Here is a 22,020-nt window from a genome sequence, read left to right as displayed (position 1 = left end):
ACACACACACACACACACACACACAAGGCTGTACATACGCAACTGTTTCTCCCTTTTTCCAGGACCACTAACACACACACATTGCACTTGCATACAATCATGCATGCACACACACGGATATAAAACCGCAATTATTTCTCCCATTCTCCACAGCCGCTAACACACATTCATTGCACTTGTACACAATCGTGCATAAATATTGAAAGAAGGCTAGGACACCGATCGTGGTTTCCAACATTTATTGTTTAACCAGAAAACGCGTGGAATCTATTACCAACTGTTTAGGGTGTTCGTGTCCTCATCTTGACTGTCGGGGCAACGGCGAAAGCAGCGCCACCGGGACCAGTTGGAACTTATATACAGTTCCTACCTTGATCAGGGTGGGGATTCCCTGTTGTGGCTATGGTGACAAGATAAATGGTTGGGCCAACCGCATATGAGTACAATGTCGTACACAATGCTGCCACTCGACGGTAAATTGTAACAATTATCCCCTGAAGCAATTCGGGAACACCTTAGTCAGCCCACCGTATTCAACTATGTTGAAGAGCCGACAGTCACCACCAACCCAAACTGATACAGCGTTGGTAACCTTTTCACGGACTGGTCTAGTTATTTACCTAGAAACGTCGTGGAGTGTGAGTTGGCAATCATCTAACCTGGGGCTGCTTTCTGTCTGGTGCTTTGCATTAAAGGCACCCAGTGCAACTTTATGTAAACATTCAATGAAACATAAACATTCAATTTCTAGTCTTTTTTACACGTAGTTAGTTTCAATAACTCCATACCATTACATATCGACATTCAAGGAGCAAAGATGAGACGTCGTTGTGTGGTGAGAACTGATAGAACATCGTAAACAACAACAATCGCCGGTGGGGAGAAGCCATTTTTCCATTGACTGGAAGCCTGCTTTATTTATTGTAGGTTAAAAAAATAAAGAAAATGGCGGCGATTGTTGTTGTTATCGATTTTCTATCAGTTCTCACCACACAACGACGTCTCATCTTTGCTGCTTGAATGTCGGTATGTAATGGTATGGAGTTATTGAAACTTACTACGTGTAAAAAAGACTAGAAATTGAATGTTTATTTTTAAGCCTCGAAAGTTGCACTGGGTGCCTTTAAGGTGATAACTTAAGGACGAGTTGCTTCTGTGACAGCTAAATTCAGCTTGACAAATGCTACACACAACTTTAGATTTGTCGATTGTTCCTTCATTTTGCCTCTTAAACAGAAACTTTGACGTTCTTAATTAATATTGTTCTCAATTTAAAATCAGTTACTCGCTCCGCGGCCCACAAATGGGAAAAAAAAAAGAATGTGTGTGTGTTCCTTTGTCTGACCACCGCAGTTCCCCGCGCATGTGTGTGCACGTTCGTGAACATACATGTGTGGTGTGAAAGAGGACGAGCCTATATATGCAGCGCGAAGTTCAACTATGTGCTTCGCGTGTGTGGCTATATGAAGGCCAATGTATTTGTAATCGTATGTGATTTAAGATGCCATGTTAGAAGAAAGAGATGGTTAGTGATGCATGCAAGACTCGTGTGTCTGATAAGCAGTGTTGGGAGTAACGCGTTACTAAGTAACGCGTTACTGTAATTCCACTACTTTTAGCGGTAACGAGCATGTAACTAAGTATTTGTTTAAATCGAGTAACGCAATTACAGCTACTGAAATCTAAATTAGTTCGTTACCCGCGTTACTATCTTTTGTGGAAAATGAACACTTGCAGACAAGATAGACCTACTTTAGCTTCTTCTGATCTGACGTCGCAGGACCAATGCGACCGCACATGAAAGACACTCTGCTACCCAGATCCACGACCGCTTACACACACAAACACACACACATTGCACCTGCATACAATCACGCACGCATGCACACACACACAAAGACACGCACAAGGCTGTACATACGCAACTGTTTCTCCCATTTTCCAGGACTGCTAGCACACACACACACATTGCACTTGCATACAATCACGCACGCACTCACACACGGATATACAACCGCAATTATTTCTCCCATTTTCCACGGCCGCTAACACACATTCATTGCACTTGTATACAATCGCGCATACATATGGAAAGAAGGCTAGGACACCGATCGTGGTTTCCAACATTTATTGTTTAACCAGAAAACGCGTGGAATCTATTACCAACTGTATAGGGTGTTCGTGTCCTCAGTCATCTTGGCTGTCGGGGCAACGGCGAAAGAAGCGCCACCGGGACCAGTGGGAACTTATAAACAGTTCCTACCTTGATCAGGGTGGGGATTGCCAGCGATTAGGATGTATTAGAAAGATATTATTCTAATTATATATTTAGCATATTGTGAATACTGTGTGGGTGTCAGGGTATTTTGTGAACTGAACCACTAATTGATTATTTTGTATCCCCCTACTTTTTATATGGTGTTAATACTGTAAGCCAATCACTTTAACTACATTGGGCCTTTGACTGAGACAGTTATTTTGTGTTAAGTTAAGTGTTAAAAGGGACTTTTGTACTAATGCTTGATTTGAAGGCATGTTGCCCTGTTGTTTAAAATAATTAGGTAAAAAATATATATGTTTATTGGGTTTGACTGTTCAGTACTGTTCATATTCATTATATTAAACGCAGATATAAAAGTAACTTAAAAGTTACTTTCCCTAGTAACTAATTACTTTTGATATACAGTAACTGGGAAGTAATTCAATTACCTTTAAAAGAAGTAACTAGTAACTGTAACTGCTACCCAGATCCACGACTGCTTACACACACAAACACACACACATTGCACCTGCATGCAATCACGCACGCATGCACACACACACAAAGACACGCACAAGGCTGTACATACGTGTAACGGTTCTATTGCAGTCAGGGACGGAGACGGATTTGCAGCTTTTCAACTTTATTCTGATGATAAACAAACAACGGATGGCATACGAGTATTCGCTGACAGGCATACTTCTTCTGTCTCGCTATATACACATTATCACACAAAAGCAAACCAGTGCACAAACAAACAATTAAAACAACAATGCACGCATAACACACACATGTTGGCATTGGAGCGTCATACCTGATGATAAACAAACAACGGATGACATACGAGTATCTGCACAAGTGAAACAAAATAGAAAACACGTCAGGTTCAGTATGGCTATTAGTATACTATTCTATATTTAGCTAGCTTCGGAACGTGAGTAGTGGAAGGTTCCCAGTGTTCTAGCTTGCTAATCTCCGTGTGAACAATGAACCTCGTGTTCAAGAAATATTATATAATCAAACTTTCTGCCCATTAACAAACTTACATTACAAACCATCACATTACATACTTATTATAGAAAATACAAATTACATGTCGAACTTCTCGACATTTATTGCATCTAGCTATCTAAAAATTTACAAATTGTGATGGTCATTTTTCGTTATGGACCTACCGCTGACAGGCATACTTCTTCTGTCTGATTATGACAACGACATATGAATATAATAACTTGCAGACCTGCAGTACGTCACATCCCCAAAGGTGGCTCCAAAACACCAACAGTAATAAAACACGCTTATTTATGGCGAAACTCAAACTCTATTTACATTTAATCTATTTGCATTTATAACTCCGTTACATACGCAACTGTTTGTAAACAGTGTAAACAGTCCTATGCTTAGCCAGGTTGTGAATAGCTAAATAGCTAACTAATGTCAGTTTACCAGTCCTTTGGGGAAAGTTGTGCTGACGTAGATGAGGATGTCCGAAGATGAAGAAAGTTGTCCTTGCTCTGATGTCGTCGGTATTACACTGCAGTTTAGATCGGAGGATTTGATTGCTCGGAATGTTGCAGTTTCCGCGAATTCTGTTGTGCTTTGTCCCGGTTGCAGAGCTAGCTAGCAGGTCTATTGTTAGCTGCTTTGCTAAACTTACTTCTGCTGCGTTAGCGGCCAGTGTTTAGCTAACGAGAGATCTTAGGCAATTCTTTGCCGTGGACAAAGGTGAGTGTAAAAGGTCGAGATAGCCTTCGCGCTTAGAGCTAGATGTTATACTCATAGAGGATTCAGGAGGGAGAAGATGTTCAAAAGATGGGTTTTTATTTTACCCAAATAAGGCATAAAGCAGTAAAAACAATGACAATACTAAATTAATATAACTAATAACATTTCAGTAAAGACAAATGCAAGGGCATCAAAGCCTCAATACAATTAAGCACAATAGTCGACTATAAAAATGACCACCTTAGCTGGTCTGATGAGAGCTCGTAAGGCCACACATGATAAATCAGCCAAATAGAATACTTCGGGTTAACCCGCTACAGTTTCAAAACTCACGCTTAATCGCGCAATAATCGCTCCAGTAGCTTACAGACGCACACAAGACAAAGACTTAAACAACAGTAATACAGACGCTATGAGATATGAGAATATGAAGTATGATCTTTCACACCAATGTGGGCTTCTAGGCAATACACAGGGTCGAAGACTGTCGTAAATCCCACATTTCATGCAGTATGATCCGTTGTCTGTGTCTGGGTTAGGTTCTCTTTCACATCATGCAGAGGATGGAGCTGAAGAAAAAAATGTAGTCTCAGCCCGACAACTCTCTCAGCTTAACAAGATCTTATTTTCAAAGGTTTATGTATACAAACTATAGAATACGTATAACATCACCCATATTGTGTTACTCATGTGCTGATAGAGCTATCATTGAGTAGAGCTAGCATGGAGTAACTGTATTTAGATACCTCAGTGGTGGCCACAGGGGAGTAGCAGTTCTCTCTTTGCTCTGCATTGGGTTTACGCCTTAGGAGGAAAAAACAAAACATTTCTGAAATATTGTGATACCCATGTCTCTGTTTACATATGTCCGGTAGTTCACCTTGTCTAGGTGTAAAATAAGAGGCATTACAAATACTTTGGTGCAATCACAAATGGCTTTGGTTTTGTGTATCCATTCTATTAATCAGAGACCAACCAGATTCAGCAATGTTAATACAAATATCTACACCTAAAATGCAGTTACAGTTACAGTTACTCCAAATGGTTAACCGGTTGTATCAGCAGCTTGACTGAAAGCGATCACAGGACACTTTCCCCCCCAATATAAAAATATAAAAAATCAGGTTAAACATTAAGATCAGATGGAAAACTCACTCAGGCACCCTTTTCCGGAACAGAAAGGCCAGAATCGCCAGAATCGCCAGAATCACCAGAGGCACAAACACTACCAGGGTTAAGACTGGAATTCCTTCCTCAACAGGCGCCATGTCTGAAAGACAAAAGTTCAGTTAAGGCTCTATTTAAATGCCAAGAAATAAATACAGTGGTTATAGTTGCTTCAGTGTTCAAAGTCCTTTGTTCATGAGTTGATTGTAGTTTTCAGAACAGCAGTTTTCAACCTGCTGCCTGACAAAAGTTTGTGTTTTGAAGAGGAGGGCATGGAGTAGGGGAATGGAGGGCATGGAGTAGGGGAATGGAGGGCATGGAGTAGGGGGGATTAAGGTAATGGAGTAGTGGAATGGAGGGCATGGAGTGTCTAACCAATCATTGATTTATTCTGATGTAGAATACAATTGATGCACAAGTGCAGTGTTTGGCATTTCATGCAAAATTTTAATGGATTAAAAAACAATACTTTATCATGCTTTAGTTCACCACATTTAGTCATCTCTATCCATGTCACTGTTTAGCAGCTATTGCTAGTGTGCTAAGCTAGCTATAATCCAGTTGATGTTCATTTCCAGTAGCTAATATGTGTTGCATAGTGTGAATACATTTTGCATGTATCACTTCAAATCATGACTTCGTTTGAGAGAAAACAGACAAGGAGAGACTCAATTGGCCTGGCCCCTCCTGTGATTATTGATCAATTTCAATGAAAATCTATTTTTAATTCGATTGATGGATTTCTCCCCAATTTTCATTCAGTCCTTGAGCTTACCTGTACCGGTGTTCCCCGAGGGACCTGAGAGACGGATAAAAAAAGGCATCGGTTCACTCCAGGCCTGCACACCATCTGAGGTGACAGCTGCTACAGACACTGTGCACCAGACCTCCTGAGGCAGTCCCTCCAGCACAGTGGAAGTCTCAGACACTGTCACCTTATTCATCAGCAGTTCAGTAGCATTGCAGGACCACTTAACCTGAGGAGGACAGTTGGAAAATTGTAATGCGGGTTCCATTATATTTTACACATATTTATACAAGACACACTTTTATTCTAAGCAACTTAATCTGCAAGTAAGCTGTTAGCACCTTGCCCTACCAATTGAGCTATAGCAGAGGTTCTCGAACCTGCTCCTCAGGCCGACCTGCACTGATCATTTTGTATCCAAGCACACAAACAGCGAAAAGCCAAAGTTTAGGCAGCCCTGGCTAACGGTGCAAACCCATGACACCGTTATTAGCAAAGCGATGCGATTTCTAAACCCAATGCATTTCAACGGGAGCCAATCCATTGTGACGTAGACGAGCGATTTGGGCGACGCGACCGATGAAAATTCGAAACATGTTGAAACTTATGCAAATGAGGAGCGATTTTTCCCGGCAGCGGCTAATGAGATTGTTTGGTGTCGTCTTTGACGGTTTGAAAATTGTAAGACTGTGGCATCGTTTGGTCGTTTAATTTGCTAAAAAAAAAGGCTTGGATGGCATTGTAAGGGCTTGTTGTTGCTCCTGGTATGTTATATATTTAATCCTGGGCTTATTTGAACACAATGACAGTTTTCATATAAAGACAAGTGACTAGATAGCTTCTAACTGACCAGCCTGCTCACTAGCTCACTAGTCCAGTCTGTTATGCTATTTCCACACGCTACACCACGCCCACTCAAAGCGATGGAACTTGGTCGCGTCGCTGTCATGGGTTTGCACCGTAAAGTGGATTCAGAAGAGATGCGACGGTTTAAACCTATAGTTCAATATGTACATGTACGTACGTGAATTGCGGTATTTCAGTATGCCTTTCAATTTCCTATCATTTTCAAAACATCCTTATTGCGCTGCTGACTACACGTACGTTGTACATTCACATCAACAGAACATCTCTGGGGTCTGTTAGAAGTTTCCTCTCAGCATTTTGCATGCTAATAGGAGTTGGAGGAGAGAGAGGACACTAAAAACTAAATGATCTCAGCTCCAACTTGACAATGGCGAATGCTAGCTAGACAGAGAGAAGTGTCTCAGATCCGCTCCGAAATGCCATGGGTTATTCCGTGGCGCATGCTACACCTTTCATTGAAATCAAGCCAGTAGTTAATGTGTAATCATGTTAACTGACAAACAAACTTACTAACAAACAAACTGCACCGAAAAACCTTGGTGGCTTTTAACAAAAGCAATGGGAGCATTTATAGCCTAACTTTGCAGCCGGGTCATTTTACAAAAACAGTGAAAGTGCTGTCACTTACTTTTGCAGACACCAAAATCCTTTAAGTTGACCTGATAATAACATCAATTATATATGTTCAATAAATAAGGACTTTCCTTGCAATGAAAAATCAAAGTTCATTCATCCACTGTTCAATGTTTAATTTGAACAATGTATATAAATTGCCAAGTTCAAGAAATTGTTATACATGGAAGTAGAGCCATATACTTTTCATTAAAAAAAAAATGTCTTGAATAAAATCTCATTTACATTAACATTAACATTACATTTAATAAATAGAAATGTACATTGAAATTGTAAAAGAAATGCTAATTATTATTAATAATATCAAATAAATATCAGTCACTCAAAATTAGGTAAATGGTGTTAATGCTTCACAAAACATTTTATTCTTTATTCTGAAATAATGCACTGGCCCCTCCTGGATAAAGAGGTCATTGGAGGAAGTGCAGGTGGTCAAAGGCATAAGGTTTAAAATTTCATGATTTATTTTAGAATTTTTAGCTTTTAAGTCTGTCATTGGTGTTGCTCATCTTTAGGCATGGGGGTGAAAAATTGAACATGAGAGTTGGTTACATTGAATAGTTAAATGATTTTGATATGACTGAAGACATGTGGTCTGACACATAGCAGCCATTATGTCAACATTTTAGTGTTGCCACTGGTGTTACAGTCACTGATGTTACTCCTCTTTCTGATAACAACTGTACAGTGCCTTGAATAAGTATTCACCCCCTTGGATGTTTTTCCCTTTTATTGCTTTTATAAATCAATCATGGTCAATATAAGTTGTCTTTTTTGACACAAAAAGATCACAAAAAGGCCATCTTCAATGTCAAAGTGAAAACAGTTCAACACAGTAATGTCAATTAAATTAAAATATGTAATGAAAAATAAGTGATTATATAAGTATTCACCCCCTTTTTGTTCTAATTCAACAGAGGTCCAGCCAATAGGTGCTAAAAGTCTCACAATTAGTGAAATAGGGATAAGTGTGCAGTGAATGTGTCTCAAGTGATTGTAGTATAACGACACCTGTGTCTGGATTGTCCATTCACTGGTCAGTATTCAGTAATCAGTATTCCTGGCTACCGTTACACCATGAAGACTAAAGATTACACAGAGCAACTCAGAGAAAAGGTTATTGAAAAGTATAAGCCAGGGGAAGGATACAAACATCCCCTGGAATTCTGTTAAATCCATCATCAAGAAGTGGAAGGAATATGGCACATGTGTAAATCTGCCTGTAGCAGGCCGTCCTCACAAACTGAGTGACCGTGCAAGAAGGAGACTAGTGAGAGAGGCCACCAAGACACCAATGACTACTGTGAAGGAGTTACAAGCTTCAGCAGCTGAGACGGGAGAGACTCTGCTTACAACAACTTTTGCCCGGGTTCTTCACCAATCAAAGCTTTACGGAAGAGAGCTACTGTTGGTAGCCAGGGGCATGCCTGTATAATTGAACCACATAAAAGCTGCAAAAAAACATTATGAGAAAAAAAAGTTTATAAGTGTTTTCAGCTATTTCTTATGCTGACATTTGCGTCATTGGTGTTATATTGCGTCACTGATCTTGCCACATGTTTTATAAGAGATAGGATATTATAAATGCTTTTTTTTGTATTACTTTCTATCGATATTTAGTTTGTTGATTGATTCTTACTTTAAAGAAAGATGGTCCATTAAATAAGTTCACACAACGTTTTTTAAACATGTGCAATTGTATTTAAAAATGTGAATAATCAAATACTTTTCTTTAAATATGTAATGTTGTTTACACCATAGGTAACACTAATGACACATACATTCTTTAATGAAATGTACGTATATTAAAAAATATATATTATATATACACATTAAGCTCTACTTTTAGTGGATTCATCAGGTTTAGAAGTTAGTTACTGCTATTAAATACATTTTAGGTATGTAAAAAGGATTCGATTCAGCAGATTTGTATCACCCAGATTCCACCATTTCTGTAAAACAACCCAGCCCTATTCGCCTGCCTTGCCTTTTGTTTTAAATATACAGGCATTTCTGAACTCCCCCTCCCTTTCTCACTTTTGTTCTTTCTCTTTCTCTGTTTCTTTTCCTCCTTAAAACCACTGACTTAGGCTGAATTTAGACGGATTGTGTTGAACAGGCTGTAGTACATACCCCACGCCTGTGAGTAGCGCTTTAGCGCTTTATTTACACAACTGAAAAAACGTGAAAAACCTAGAAGAAACTGAACAGCACAAGGTAAAGTAGCACAGCACACGGATAAACACATGACACAAGACATTCAAGCTCCAATTAGCAACATTACATTATGGTGGTTAATAAAATCAGTGGTCAGACTAAAGGATATGCGAAAATGAATTCTATTTTCTATTGATAATAAAGAATTTGGAACAGTACAACATGACATGTCTGTCATCCCATTTCCCATGAGGCTTTGCTCCGACCAGTTTACATACATTTATGAATAAAAAAGCAAATTAAATCGCTGGCCAATTTAATTTGTGGTCATGAAAGTTATGTTACGTCTGAATAAAAAGAATTAGATCAAGATAGGAGGCTAATCAAAAATCAGTATGCTGGATTCATGAGAGCGAATTCGAGACCCACCACGAGTGTGAAGTAGAAAGAGAACAGGTGATATATATATCGCAAAATGATCACGTGGGGCAATGACGTCATCATGTTGCGTGAATCCGTGCAGATGAACACCAGCCCCCGTAGCGATTTAAATCTACTCACTTTACCCCCGACTTGGATCGTTGCGGATAGAGAGTGCTGATAGAGAGTGCTCGTCTAAATGATAGGGCTATCTGTATTAGCTATCTGTATCAGATTGACAAAGTAGGGTCGATGTAAACAACCTCTTAATCGCACGCTCTCTCTCTCTCTAACACACACACACACACATACACACTGTCGAGTCAAACTGTGTTTGAATTTCACTTGGCGTTTTAAGAAAATATACTGGGGAAAAAAAGAAGAAGAAAAAACGGACAAGAAATAGTGGTGGTTTCACTTTAAATCGGGAGCGGGAGGATTCACCAGCTGAACGCATTGACGCAAAGTTTCAGCCGACGCAACGAAGACCTACGTCATACATGCGACAGACATGAAGATGACAGGTGTCTAATTGAGCATCGTTTTGGGGTAAAAATAGGTTGTTACGGCAGCGACCGTCTGCTACAGTTGCGTTTGAAAATGGACATGCAAATGACTGTTGTTTATAAGATTACATTATACTGAGCATTGTGTTGTTGCACAATTTTGTATTTTGAGTTGATAACATTTAAGCTGCTAAACTTTAAAGTATATCATTTCTTTGAACTAATCTGTGAATTCGTTGAATTCAGCATTTGTACATGTTGGTTTTGTGTACTGTTGTGTGAAATGCTGGATGCTAATGTGTGTTCCATGTCTGTTTGTGTTTAAAGTTTTTTTACCTAATGCTTAATGGCAAATGATTAATGGCAGATGAACAACTGCTGAACTGAAAAGAAAAAGAAAAGAAAGAGTGGAAAGTAGCTACTGCCTGCGACTCAATCATTTCAGTCATTCAGCTTTGAGAGGAATCCAGTACCCACACCTCCAAGTAGATGTTTCAGTCCTGTTTTCAAGTTGGGGAAATGTACAACTACTAAAAACTCGGACAACTTGACACACACTAAGGAAAATATTTTAGAAAGACTAACAAACTGTTTGACTGCTCCCATTTCCTCCACAGAACTCACTCCATTCACCTCCCTTCTTTCCCACTTGATCAGTCTTTCTCTCTTTTCTGAGACACACACAAACGCAAACTTTTCTCTCTGACTCTGGGTGACAGGAGAGACTGGCAACTCTTACATAACAAGCTCACCACTATATCATGGGTTATGTGGACAGCACATACTCCATACAAGCCATCAGGTGATTTCAGCCAAGGTATTCAGAAGAAGGAAACTATGCAAGGGAGCCCTAAAAACAGCATTGAGAAGCTCCTGCACAACAGGAAAACGGCTCCATACAAAATTCATAGTTTCCCCTTTCTAATGTCTTTACCTCATACTCCATGATGGGTCCAGTCTGCCAGTCAGCAGGAGGCGGCTGCCAGAGCACGCTGACTTTGGCCCCGTTGACAGATAAGGAGACATTTTGAGGTGGAGCAGTGGTGGCTAGAAAGTGAATGAAATGTGATGTCATTAGAGAAAATGAGAAGGGAATTGTAATCACTTTTACTTTCAAAGAAAATGTCACAATGTCTACGGCTGTTGAAATGACCAAAACAGACAATAGCCACAATTATGTATAAACTGCTCCTCCACTTGGAGGAGGTTCTGGAATGATCACACATCAATGGAGGCCGTTTTACATGGAAGATGCTGAAATTACATCTGTGAAGAGATGCATCAACACTATGCTTCATAAGTCTCAACGTCAACATATGGGGTTGTCTTACCGCATAATGTGGGTATATTTAATGTTATATTGAATTATGTTCCCTTTACCATGATTGTCGGTGAGCATACTAGTGCAGTGACTTCTACCACTTGAACAGTTCTGGTTTGGGTCCAAGCATAATAAGTGTGATCTTTATTATCGTTTGTCTGGGCTATTACTATGATCCTGATATTCCAAAGAATATTTGTTAATGAACAGTGTTCTTCCAAAAAATATTTAGTATTACTGTTAGTACTAATGAATGCACTGTTTAAATAATAATTCAATTAACATGAAGCTTAACATCACTAAGCTTGGTGGATTTGATACGTAAACCAATGTGCTTGTGTCATTTTACCTCATGATGTACACCACCATATTACGTAAAGGACACTAAAGAAGGATATCTGGTTGGTCACGTTACATGATCAAATGAGTTATCCTGATGAAAGTATGGCATGTATGTAGCCATTTTGTCAATGAAAACAGGAGGTGCAGTAGTTTTCAACATGTAGAAACTGGTGGGCACACATGTGGTGGGCACACACCGTGCATGGCAACATCCAGCAACCTAACTGCAGCCGACGGTGATGACTCGCTGGCTGAGGGGCTAAACTGCTTCTTCACCTGCAAAGGAGGTAAGGCGTGTTTTGCTGGCAGTGAACCAAAGAAAAGCTGCTGGTACAGACCGTGTGACTGGGAGGGTGCTGAGGGACTGTGCAGACCTACTGGCTGGTGTGTTCACTAACATATTCAATCAGTCCCTATCCCAGTGCTTGATTCCACCCTGCCTGAAGTCCTCCACAATCATTCCTCTACCAAAAAAGACCACTGCCAGCACCCCTAATGACTACCGACAAGTGGCACTGACACCTATCATCATGAAGTGTTTTGAGAAACTGGTCCGGAGTCACATCACAACAAGCCTGCCCCCCACTTTTGACTCCCACCAGTTTGCATACAGAGCTAACAGGGCTACAGAAGATGCTATTGCCACAGTTCTCCACACCACACTTACACACGTGGAACAGAGAGGGAACTACGCCAGGCTGCGCTTCATAGACTTCAGCTCTGCTTTCAACACGATTATACCAAGCAGGCTGGTCACCAAATTGTTGGACTTAGGGCTTTCACAACAAATCTGCTTTGGGATCAAACATTTCCTGAGAGACCGCTCCCAGAGGGTTAGAGTAGGATTCCATCTCTCCTCAGCTTTCAGCATCAGCACCGGCTCCCCACAGGGCTGCGTGTAGAGCCCCATACTCTACACCATCTATAACCATGACTGCACCCCCACCCACCCAAGCAATGACATCATTAAGTTTGCAGATGATACAACCATGGTGGGGCTCATCTCAGGAGGAGATGAGACTGCATACAGGGAGGAGGTGCAAAGGCTGTCGACATGGTGCACCTTGAACAATCTTATTCTCAACACCTCCAAGACAAAAGAGCTGTTAGTCGACTTTAGGAGGAAAAATCAGACACGCAGCCTAAGGACATTATGACCATTATTATTATAATTACCAAGACTTTCAGTTGTTTTTGTATGCCTTTGCCATTATTTAACATACATCTTTGGATGGGCATGACTACATGCAACCACAAAAAGAACACGCAGACTGCTGCAGACTAGGGTATGTGCCAGATTCTGACTGGTTGATCATCCTTACCTTTAATGTAGTAGGTGTATGATGCAGGTTTTAGAGGGTCCAGACTCTCACATATAATCATGTGATGTAAATCTCTTTTTTGTACATCTTTCAATATGATGTGGTCACATGAACCACTGATCCGGTTCTGAAATTCTGGCCCAATTCCCTCCATTGTGGTCCCATGGAAGCACACCACCACCCGTCCTTCATGGGTCTGGCATTGACTTTCCACGGCACCATTAATGTCGAAAGTTACATCACCTCCAAGCTCTGCTGCCACTGGTATAGTTCTTTCTGCATGGAGAACAACAACAACAGCAACAACAAAAACATTTTTAATTGAACAAGGAGAGCAGAATAGAAAGTGTAGCCTGGTGCTGATTCACATATAAACTGGGAAACCAGTTTTACTTTTTGTAAACCAGTACAACAACAATATTGTTAATATTAAAAGGTTACTAGCTGCATTGTGAATCTTCTAAGCCATATATAAGTATAATGTGACTTATATTAGTATACTGTGACTTTGACAAAGTATTCAACCCCTACAGAAGGTCATCACCATTATCAAGTATATTTTCAAAAAGCAAATTTCTCTAACAGTAAAACATAATTTAACTTTAATACACTACTTGACTGGGTATTCGACCCCTACACATAATCACTTGTTAGAGAGCCCTTTTACTTCAATTATAATGAATGTGATTCCCCCCCTTCTCTTTTTGAGAGAATGTATCTAGGTTGGTGGAGTGGCACTTCTGGACTAGATCCTGCGCCATGTGTGCTGCATGCAACACTAGGATAACGAATCACCACAGCACATAACCGGAACAGAAATGCACCTTTAATAAAACAAATTCATAGGCTTAAAAATTACTTCACTGTTATAAAAATGTAGTCACCAAAATCACTTCACACCTTAGACGCCTTTAATTTACCTCTCTTAGAAAGTTGTGCATCAGTGGTGAATAATCGTCCGGCGATTAAAATCAGAACTCTGTATAAAAAGAAAAAGCAAAGCAACTGGAATTGTAATGTTAACTGTCAGGTCCCCGCGGAGCTCTGCTCCGGCCACGCCCCCTTCAGCTCACGAACTCTCCCCAAACCTGCACATTCGCCAGCTGCACTCCGACAATCACACGAACACTTACACCTGTCCCACTCCATAGCCTCAATCACCTGCACCACAGTCTCGTTAAGTCTCCTCATTCACACCTGCATCCATGATCACCTGCACCCCGTTTACACTCAGCTAATTGGTAATCACCCACACCTGTCACAGCCCTTTATATACTCCACTCTCCCTGCACTCCTTGTTGGTTATTGTTTGGTGTCGCACTTCCACGGGCTCAACATGCTGCGAATTCCCGCAGCCTGACCGGCAATTGGATTACCGCCTTCCTGCTTGTAGTTCGTTTCCCTCTCAGTTTCAGTTTAGTTCTTCGCTTTTCCGAGTTTGAATCCCGTTTTGTTTACCTTCCGGTTTTGTAATTTCAGTTTATTTCCAGTCAGAGGTTGCCTTTTTGTTTTGTGTTACGTGTTCTTGTGAACTCGCACTTTAGTTAAGGCAGCGCCTTGAGCCTGCGCCCCTCCTGGGTTGGACTGTTCCCTCGGAACGAACGTGCCCTGTATAGCCGTTCTACACCCTGTCTTCTGTTGAGCTGTAATATCCATCCGCAAATAAACAACGTTTTCACGGATCTTCTGTGGTTCCCGATCTGTGACATTAACTTTATAGGATACGCCCCCCCCTCGCATCAAGTTGTCACCCCCCCCCCCAACAAAATTGAAAAAAAAAAAAAATAATAATAATATGAAACAAACGCACGTCGACACAAGCGGTGCTTACTATAAACGAAAAATAATGTGCTTTTTAAGTGTTGAAAAATCATGATCCCCTTATTCCTCAAAGTTGTTCAGTTCACATGCTGTTCCCAAAGGGCGGGGCTACAGCTCCGTGTTCCAGTCAATCTGCCCAGTACACGGTCAAGTTGTGAGATTGTTTCTCGTCCTCTCTCGCCTGCACTACAACAACGGCAGTATTAACCCGACCGGTGGGCTATCGCACGCCCCCATCATTGAGGCAAAGGTACTGAGTGCCTCACCTCCGTGCTTTTTCAATGTTTTATTTCAGACCAACAAGACTGAATAGGTTCTACGCATGTGCACGTTTTTGGTTCAATTCTACAGACTTCCTGGGATTTAAACAAATAAAATAATAATAAATACGAGAATATGTCTACATTCATTGTTTCCATCAGGTCCGCTTCACCTTCTCTCTCTCACCTGCTCTCTCTCTCTGACAGCAGCTCAGTCATCTCCCTACCAGAGCCATGTTTTCTCTATGGCTCTGCTCCCTACGTTCACTGGATAAAGGCATTTCCCATGTGGCTTTGCTCCGACCATTCTACATTAATTTATGAACAAAGTAACAAATTAAATCGCTGGCCAATTTATATTTTTGGGCATGAAAGTTATGTAAAGTCTGAATAAAAAGAATTAGATCAAGATAGGAGGCTAAGCAAAAATCAGTAGGCTGGATTAATGAGAGTGAGTTCCACTCACCATAAGTGAGATGTAGAGAGACAACAAATGTTATATATATTGGTTGGACGACTTTCCACTAAACCAGCGGTGATCTTGGAGATTATCACGGGAACATGCTCCGATTTTATTAGTTTTAACTCAATGGACGGCTCATGAACTTCACACGGCTGCGCAGGGCATAGAGAAGACGTTAATTTGCATGCAGCTGAATTCCTCCTTGAAGAGCCTTGGTTTGCGTTTGAACTTTCAACATTATTTGTCTGTGTCTGTAGATATTTCTTGTTAGGACATGTATTGCCGTTTAGAGAATTGAAACTCTCAGAAACTGACGTCGAATTTCTGTTTGTCACTGTTATTAGAGAATTCGGTATTTAGCAGCTAAGTTATGCTAGCTCTCGTGACAGCAATTGTTTTCATGCCCCCCCGGAATTACTCTCTGAAATGTTCCCATGTTTTGTCCCCCCCTGCAATGAAATGGGATCTCCGACCCTGCTGCTGTCGGTAGACCATAGGTAGTATAGAGCAGAGGTTCTCAAACTAGGGTCCGCTACGCCTTGCCTGGGGGTTCGTGAAAAAGTCTGGCTTCCACAGGTTTTTTTTTTGTATTTGTATTTATTGCAATAGGCTACAGTATACAAAACATACAGACTAATGTTGCACTGTGTACTGGTATTAGAAAGGTACCGAGGAAACCTTACGTAAAAAATGATACAATGATAATCGCAATCAGAGCGCATTCACTGTTTTGCTCCATGTCAGGCTGCCTGCACGCATTGACTGCGAGGGCGGGGCTGCCCAGCTGTCACACATGCAACAGGCAGCCCTCACTAACAGCGAGTGATCTCAGGGGAGACATGGCCTCATGTGCAGGACTTCTTGCCAACCGTCCTCGGCTTGTTGAAAAAAGAGATGCCAGAAGTGAGATCTTGAAGTACTTCGGATACTTCTGCTTCGGTGAAGCAGACTGTGAAGGAAAGCTTATCGACACACAGAGACCCGTATGTAAAATATGCTTCAAAGCCACTCAGGCAAAGGGATTGTCTGGGAATTCCCCGCCCCTTCACTGCATTTCATTTGCTCAGTTAGTCTGGCGAACTACTCAATAGCGGTCCACTTCAGTCACGTAATTGGACACTCCCTTAACCAAACAGACCAACGATACATACTATACAACGATACAACGATCGGTAATAAAGCAAACGCATCTTTTTTCTGTATGAATTGTTCCAGGGCAAGTTTCTGTTCTATTTTCAAAGAAAACTTGCCTTTGAAATCATCCAAGACAGCCGCGAGAGCAGTATCGAAGTTTTGCTTTGCTTCTCTCTTTGTCGTCGCTTTTGTCACATAGTCGTGGTTAGTTTAAATCCGCCAATGGCGCGTCAGGTAGCCAATAGCCAGTTTGTGATTGGCTCCAAGGATCCTTACAATGCTGAAGTAAGTTTGTATAGCTGCCTCGCCAGACTGAGTTTGGAGGCAAAATCAAATTGGCCGGAAAAAGAGGGGTGGGACTTCCCAGACAAGCAAAGGGAGGTAACACGTCAAATATGGCTAAGCACCTCTCAGACAGACACCCCGAACTTTTTAGAGAGTTCAAAGAACGACAGGTCAGCACTGTGATTTTAAACATGAACACCCCCAAGGTCACCCATATATGATCATAATGCAGTGTGGTTAACGTAACTAAACCACATTTTTCACACTTTTAATGTTAACTGCCATAATGTGCAAGTGATGGATTTAATCTGCCATCAGTATGGGTCGTGTTTATCGTTGCAGAAGGCCCTTTTTTAAAGATAAGTTAGCTGAGGGCATATCGGATGGCCCTTTTGCATGTATTCTCATTTAAGACGTTGATCTAGCTTTTAATTTGGCTGCAAGAACGTAGCCCAGTTCATTGTCAAAATTAAACTCTACACGTGTATAATCAATGCTATGATGTCACCATGTAGTTTTCATTAATATCTTGTTGGAGGCTAATACTATGAATGCCATTTGTTAAGTGTTCGTGACAACCCTAATACAGACAAGTGCTCATCACATCAGTCATAAAAGCAGATATCTGGCTTCCAAAGGTTGCCATCGTTCAGTCACAATAAGACCGAGTAAATAAACTGGACTGGACAAACTATGTGCTGAGAGACAGGCACACCCTTCTCATTGACAGTGTTGGGAGTAACGCGTTACAAAAGTAACAAATTACTGTAATGCATTGCTTTTTGCGGTAACGCGGTAATGTAAGGCATTACAGAAAAAAAATTGGTAATATTTACCTCGGTACAATTTCAGTAACGCGCGTTACAATGCATTTTTAACCTGGAATGAAGTGTTTTATTTCCCTTCATCCAAATTCGCCAAAATCACCGCGAGATCAGCAGAGGTGAAACGTCGGCGCAAAATGTTTCACTTCCTTTTCCTCTAGGCTAATCGATGCCGCTTTCAACGGTGGAATCATAGACATGTATAGGGTACATGTCTATGGGTGGAATCGCCAGCTTTCCGAAAAATTGGCAGCGAGATCCCCGTGGCCACTAGCAGCAATGATGACTGACAGGGTAAGGCTAAAACGTTCAGATATGGTATCCTTGCATATAGTACCCACACTACCATTGCATCAACATGTTTTTTTCTTACTGGGCTAAGGTAACTTTCCTTATGAAGCCATGTCACAATTAAATTAAATGTGGTTTGGAGCCACACATTCATTGGTTCTAACAGACATGAATGAAAATGTACTTTTCCATTCTCAGAATAAAGCCTAAAAAATGAATCACAAACGATTAAATATGTGGCCATCAACATGATCAGACAAGTTCAGAGAATTAACGTTAGCCTAATTTAGCACCAAGGTTCTCCCTCCTAGGCTAGGCTATGTGATGTTACTTCACCCGCCACTGTGGCTGTATCGTTTGACTTCTTATCAAAGCAAACAAATGTATTGACAGTCTCTAGTTCCGCTACATATCTAACTGAACACAGGGATTTTTTATTCATATCAAAAATACGCCTAAAAGCCCACCTCTTCACTGAATAACCCGCTAGCTTGTTAGCTGAAAATACTAGGTAACGTTACTAACTTAGCTCTTTTACCATACAGTGTACATGTAAGATAAAGCGTCTTTCTGTTAAAGTGCATTTTACCTACAAATCATTAAACACTAGTTTAGCCCAGAGCCATAGAATCTTTCTATCTTTTTAGAATCCTTCTATGTATCTGGTTTAACCTACATAGTTCTAGATCAGAACAGATACATAACGTCATTGTGAACCACGTCAATGTATTAAGATGAAACGTAGTCTACAAGAAGTATGTTTAATACAATAAACCATAAGATGAACTTGAATTTGAAGGTTAATATTGAAAATGTGTGATGCACTGCCTGTTTCTGTCCCATATGGATTTTTATTTTATTTTTTAGATCTAGCCTAGGGCCTATACATGTATGCGTTTTATAAATTTGAAATATAATGTGGAGCATTTTTGTAAGGGCGTGCTGAACATGAACATTGAAACATTGGGGTGCACTAGCCTGTGCTACCTGTCCCATAGAAAAAAATATTTTGACACACATTCATTTTTCAATGCAAATGTTCTCATGGGGCAGGTAGCATAATGCACCCAAATATTTCAATCTTCATGTTCAGCACAGCCATACCTTACAAAAATAGTTGGTTTCATTTGGGTTGTACATTGTAAGGCCCCTTAGCTAATATGTAGTGTTTATATCTTAGACTCTTGAATTTGAAATCTGGCTATTTTCTTATATTTTCAGCATGTACTTCAAAGCCGAAAAACCTTCACAAAGGACTTGGATGCCCAGGTGCTATACTGCCTCCCCACCAGAGGTGTACAGCCCATACACTAATCCAGTTGCAAACTATTTTTTATGACGCATAAACTATGCTTAATGCTGTGAAGTTGGAAATAATAAAGGCATATACATGCTAGTGTTGTATCCTGTCATATTTTTAGACATTACAATACAGTCCAATTATTGTTAATATGAATAGGCCTAAAGTTACAGTATTTCTATCACAATTTGCCAGACTTTGACCTTTTGTCTGTTCTTGCGATGATTGTTCTTTGTATTGTGCCATGAGCCATCACTGTGGCTATTATGTTCTACTGTTTACCATAAGTACAGATACCACATCACCTTCCACTGGATGTGTGATTCACTAATTGAGCGTCTTGAGCTTCATTACAGTAAGATTGCCAAATCCATACTTCCAGTGATTTTGGTGCGAGTAACTTACAAGTAATACAATAGTAGTGTAATGCCTTACATTTTAAAAACAGTAATATTGTAATGTAACAAATTACTTTAAAATGACAGTAACAAGTAATAAATAATGCATTCCAGTTTTGAAGTAACTTGCCCAACACTGCTCATTGATCACACACACACATACACACACACACACACACACACACACACACACACACACACACACACACACACACACACACACACACACACACACACACACACACACACACACACACACACACACACACACATATAACACCACCATTGAAAATAGTGAATCATATTTTTTTGTACATAGATTTGTTCGGAGTACAAGTTTTTGATAATATTAGGAGGATATTTCATGTTTGTTAATGTCTTTGTTAAAAATAAATCTTCAGAATCATCTCCGTTGAAAAACCCTACAATCTGAGTTTTATTGGAAAACCCTACAATCTGCTTTGATAAAAAAAAATATTCAATAACATCAACATTATTTAGCTTCTCAGCACATTTACAATGACAAATGTAAGAAAATGACTATCTGAAACTCTTGTGATATTAGTACTAGGCTTTATGATTTTAGAGCAAAAGAGTCCAAGAGCATATAACATTACAAATAGCTATAATCCTACATGGTTTAATTTGGGGTGCAATTATGGGGGGGGTCCTCGGAAAATGTTCTGCTCTTTGAAAAGTTTGAGAAACCCTGGTAGGCCTATAGACTATTAGTATACCCGGAAGTGTGTTTGTGTTTGTCAGTGCTGTCGCTGCCAAATGTGAGTCCCTGCCTGATGTGAGTCCGCATGCGCAAACACAAACGGTTCACGCATAATGTGGGTTTATTTACTGGTATATTTAATTGTGTTGTAAACGGTGACAAGCGCATTTGTTTACGTTTGAAATCCACCAAGGTTTATGATGTTACGCTTCAAGTTTATTGAATTATTAGTTAGGCAGTGCATTCATTACTAGTAACAGTAATACAACATAGCCCCATATGTTGACGTTGAGCCTTATGCTGTTAACCGTTTACAACACAATTAAATATAACATTAAATGTAACGGTATTATGCGTTAAAACCAGCCCCATGTTGACGGTGAGCCTTAGCTGGTCACCGTTTACAACACAATTAAATATACCAGTAAATAAACCCACATTATGCGTGAACCGTTTGTGTTTGCGCAAACAAAAGGCAGACACTTTCGGTTTCGAATTGCTAGTTACATTTTCTTTATCTACCTACCGATGACAGTGAATAACAGCCACGATTGCCATCCTAACCCGTGTCTATGAACACCATGCCGGCAAAAGGCTATTCAAATTAGAAAAGTCAATTTTATAATATCTCTTAAATGTAACTCTGCTTACCTCACATACAACATACTCATAGTAGTGCCTTCAAAATGAAAAGTAGCTGCCTCGTTGCCGTGTCTCACAAGACGTGAATTCGAGTGAAATCCAGTGTCCAAAACAAATGTAATCAGCGGAACCCTCTGCGTCAATACAAATAACCTATTTGTTCCCCAATTGTTCCCCAAATCTAGTAGTGTAAGCCTTGACACGTGACTTCAGGAAGTGTTTATACAGTGGCTCTGTGCCAGTGACAGCCTACTTGATTTTGTTGGTAGAAGATGGGCGGTAACATAGACATATGTAAATTATATGGGTGTTAAGCAGGGTTCAAAGTCAAAGTAGCTTTATTGTCAATAACTTAATATGTCAAGACATACAAAGGAATCGATAGGACGTTTCCCACTCTCCCACGGTGAAAC

General features: G+C 40.3%; 1 protein-coding gene across 1 annotated transcript; it reads right to left on the bottom strand.

Annotated features, from left to right (window-relative positions):
• Window positions 1-4,113: 4,113 nt before the first annotated feature.
• Window positions 4,114-21,730, bottom strand: LOC308364902 (uncharacterized protein). Its single transcript, XM_080838183.1, has 8 exons — window positions 21,617-21,730; window positions 14,389-14,447; window positions 13,469-13,744; window positions 11,418-11,530; window positions 5,928-6,129; window positions 5,141-5,255; window positions 4,732-4,789; window positions 4,114-4,554 (listed from the first exon to the last, which is right to left on the bottom strand). The coding sequence occupies exons 1-8, from the start codon at window positions 21,634-21,636 to the stop codon at window positions 4,489-4,491; spliced, it is 909 nt and encodes a 302-aa protein (XP_080694309.1). The 5' UTR covers window positions 21,637-21,730; the 3' UTR covers window positions 4,114-4,488.
• Window positions 21,731-22,020: the final 290 nt, after the last annotated feature.

The sequence above is a fragment of the Sprattus sprattus genome (genome assembly GCF_963457725.1).
Source record: "Sprattus sprattus genome assembly, chromosome: 4".
In the NCBI taxonomy this organism is placed as follows: Eukaryota; Metazoa; Chordata; class Actinopteri; order Clupeiformes; family Clupeidae; genus Sprattus; species Sprattus sprattus.
This window is presented reverse-complemented; position numbering and strand designations above follow the sequence as displayed.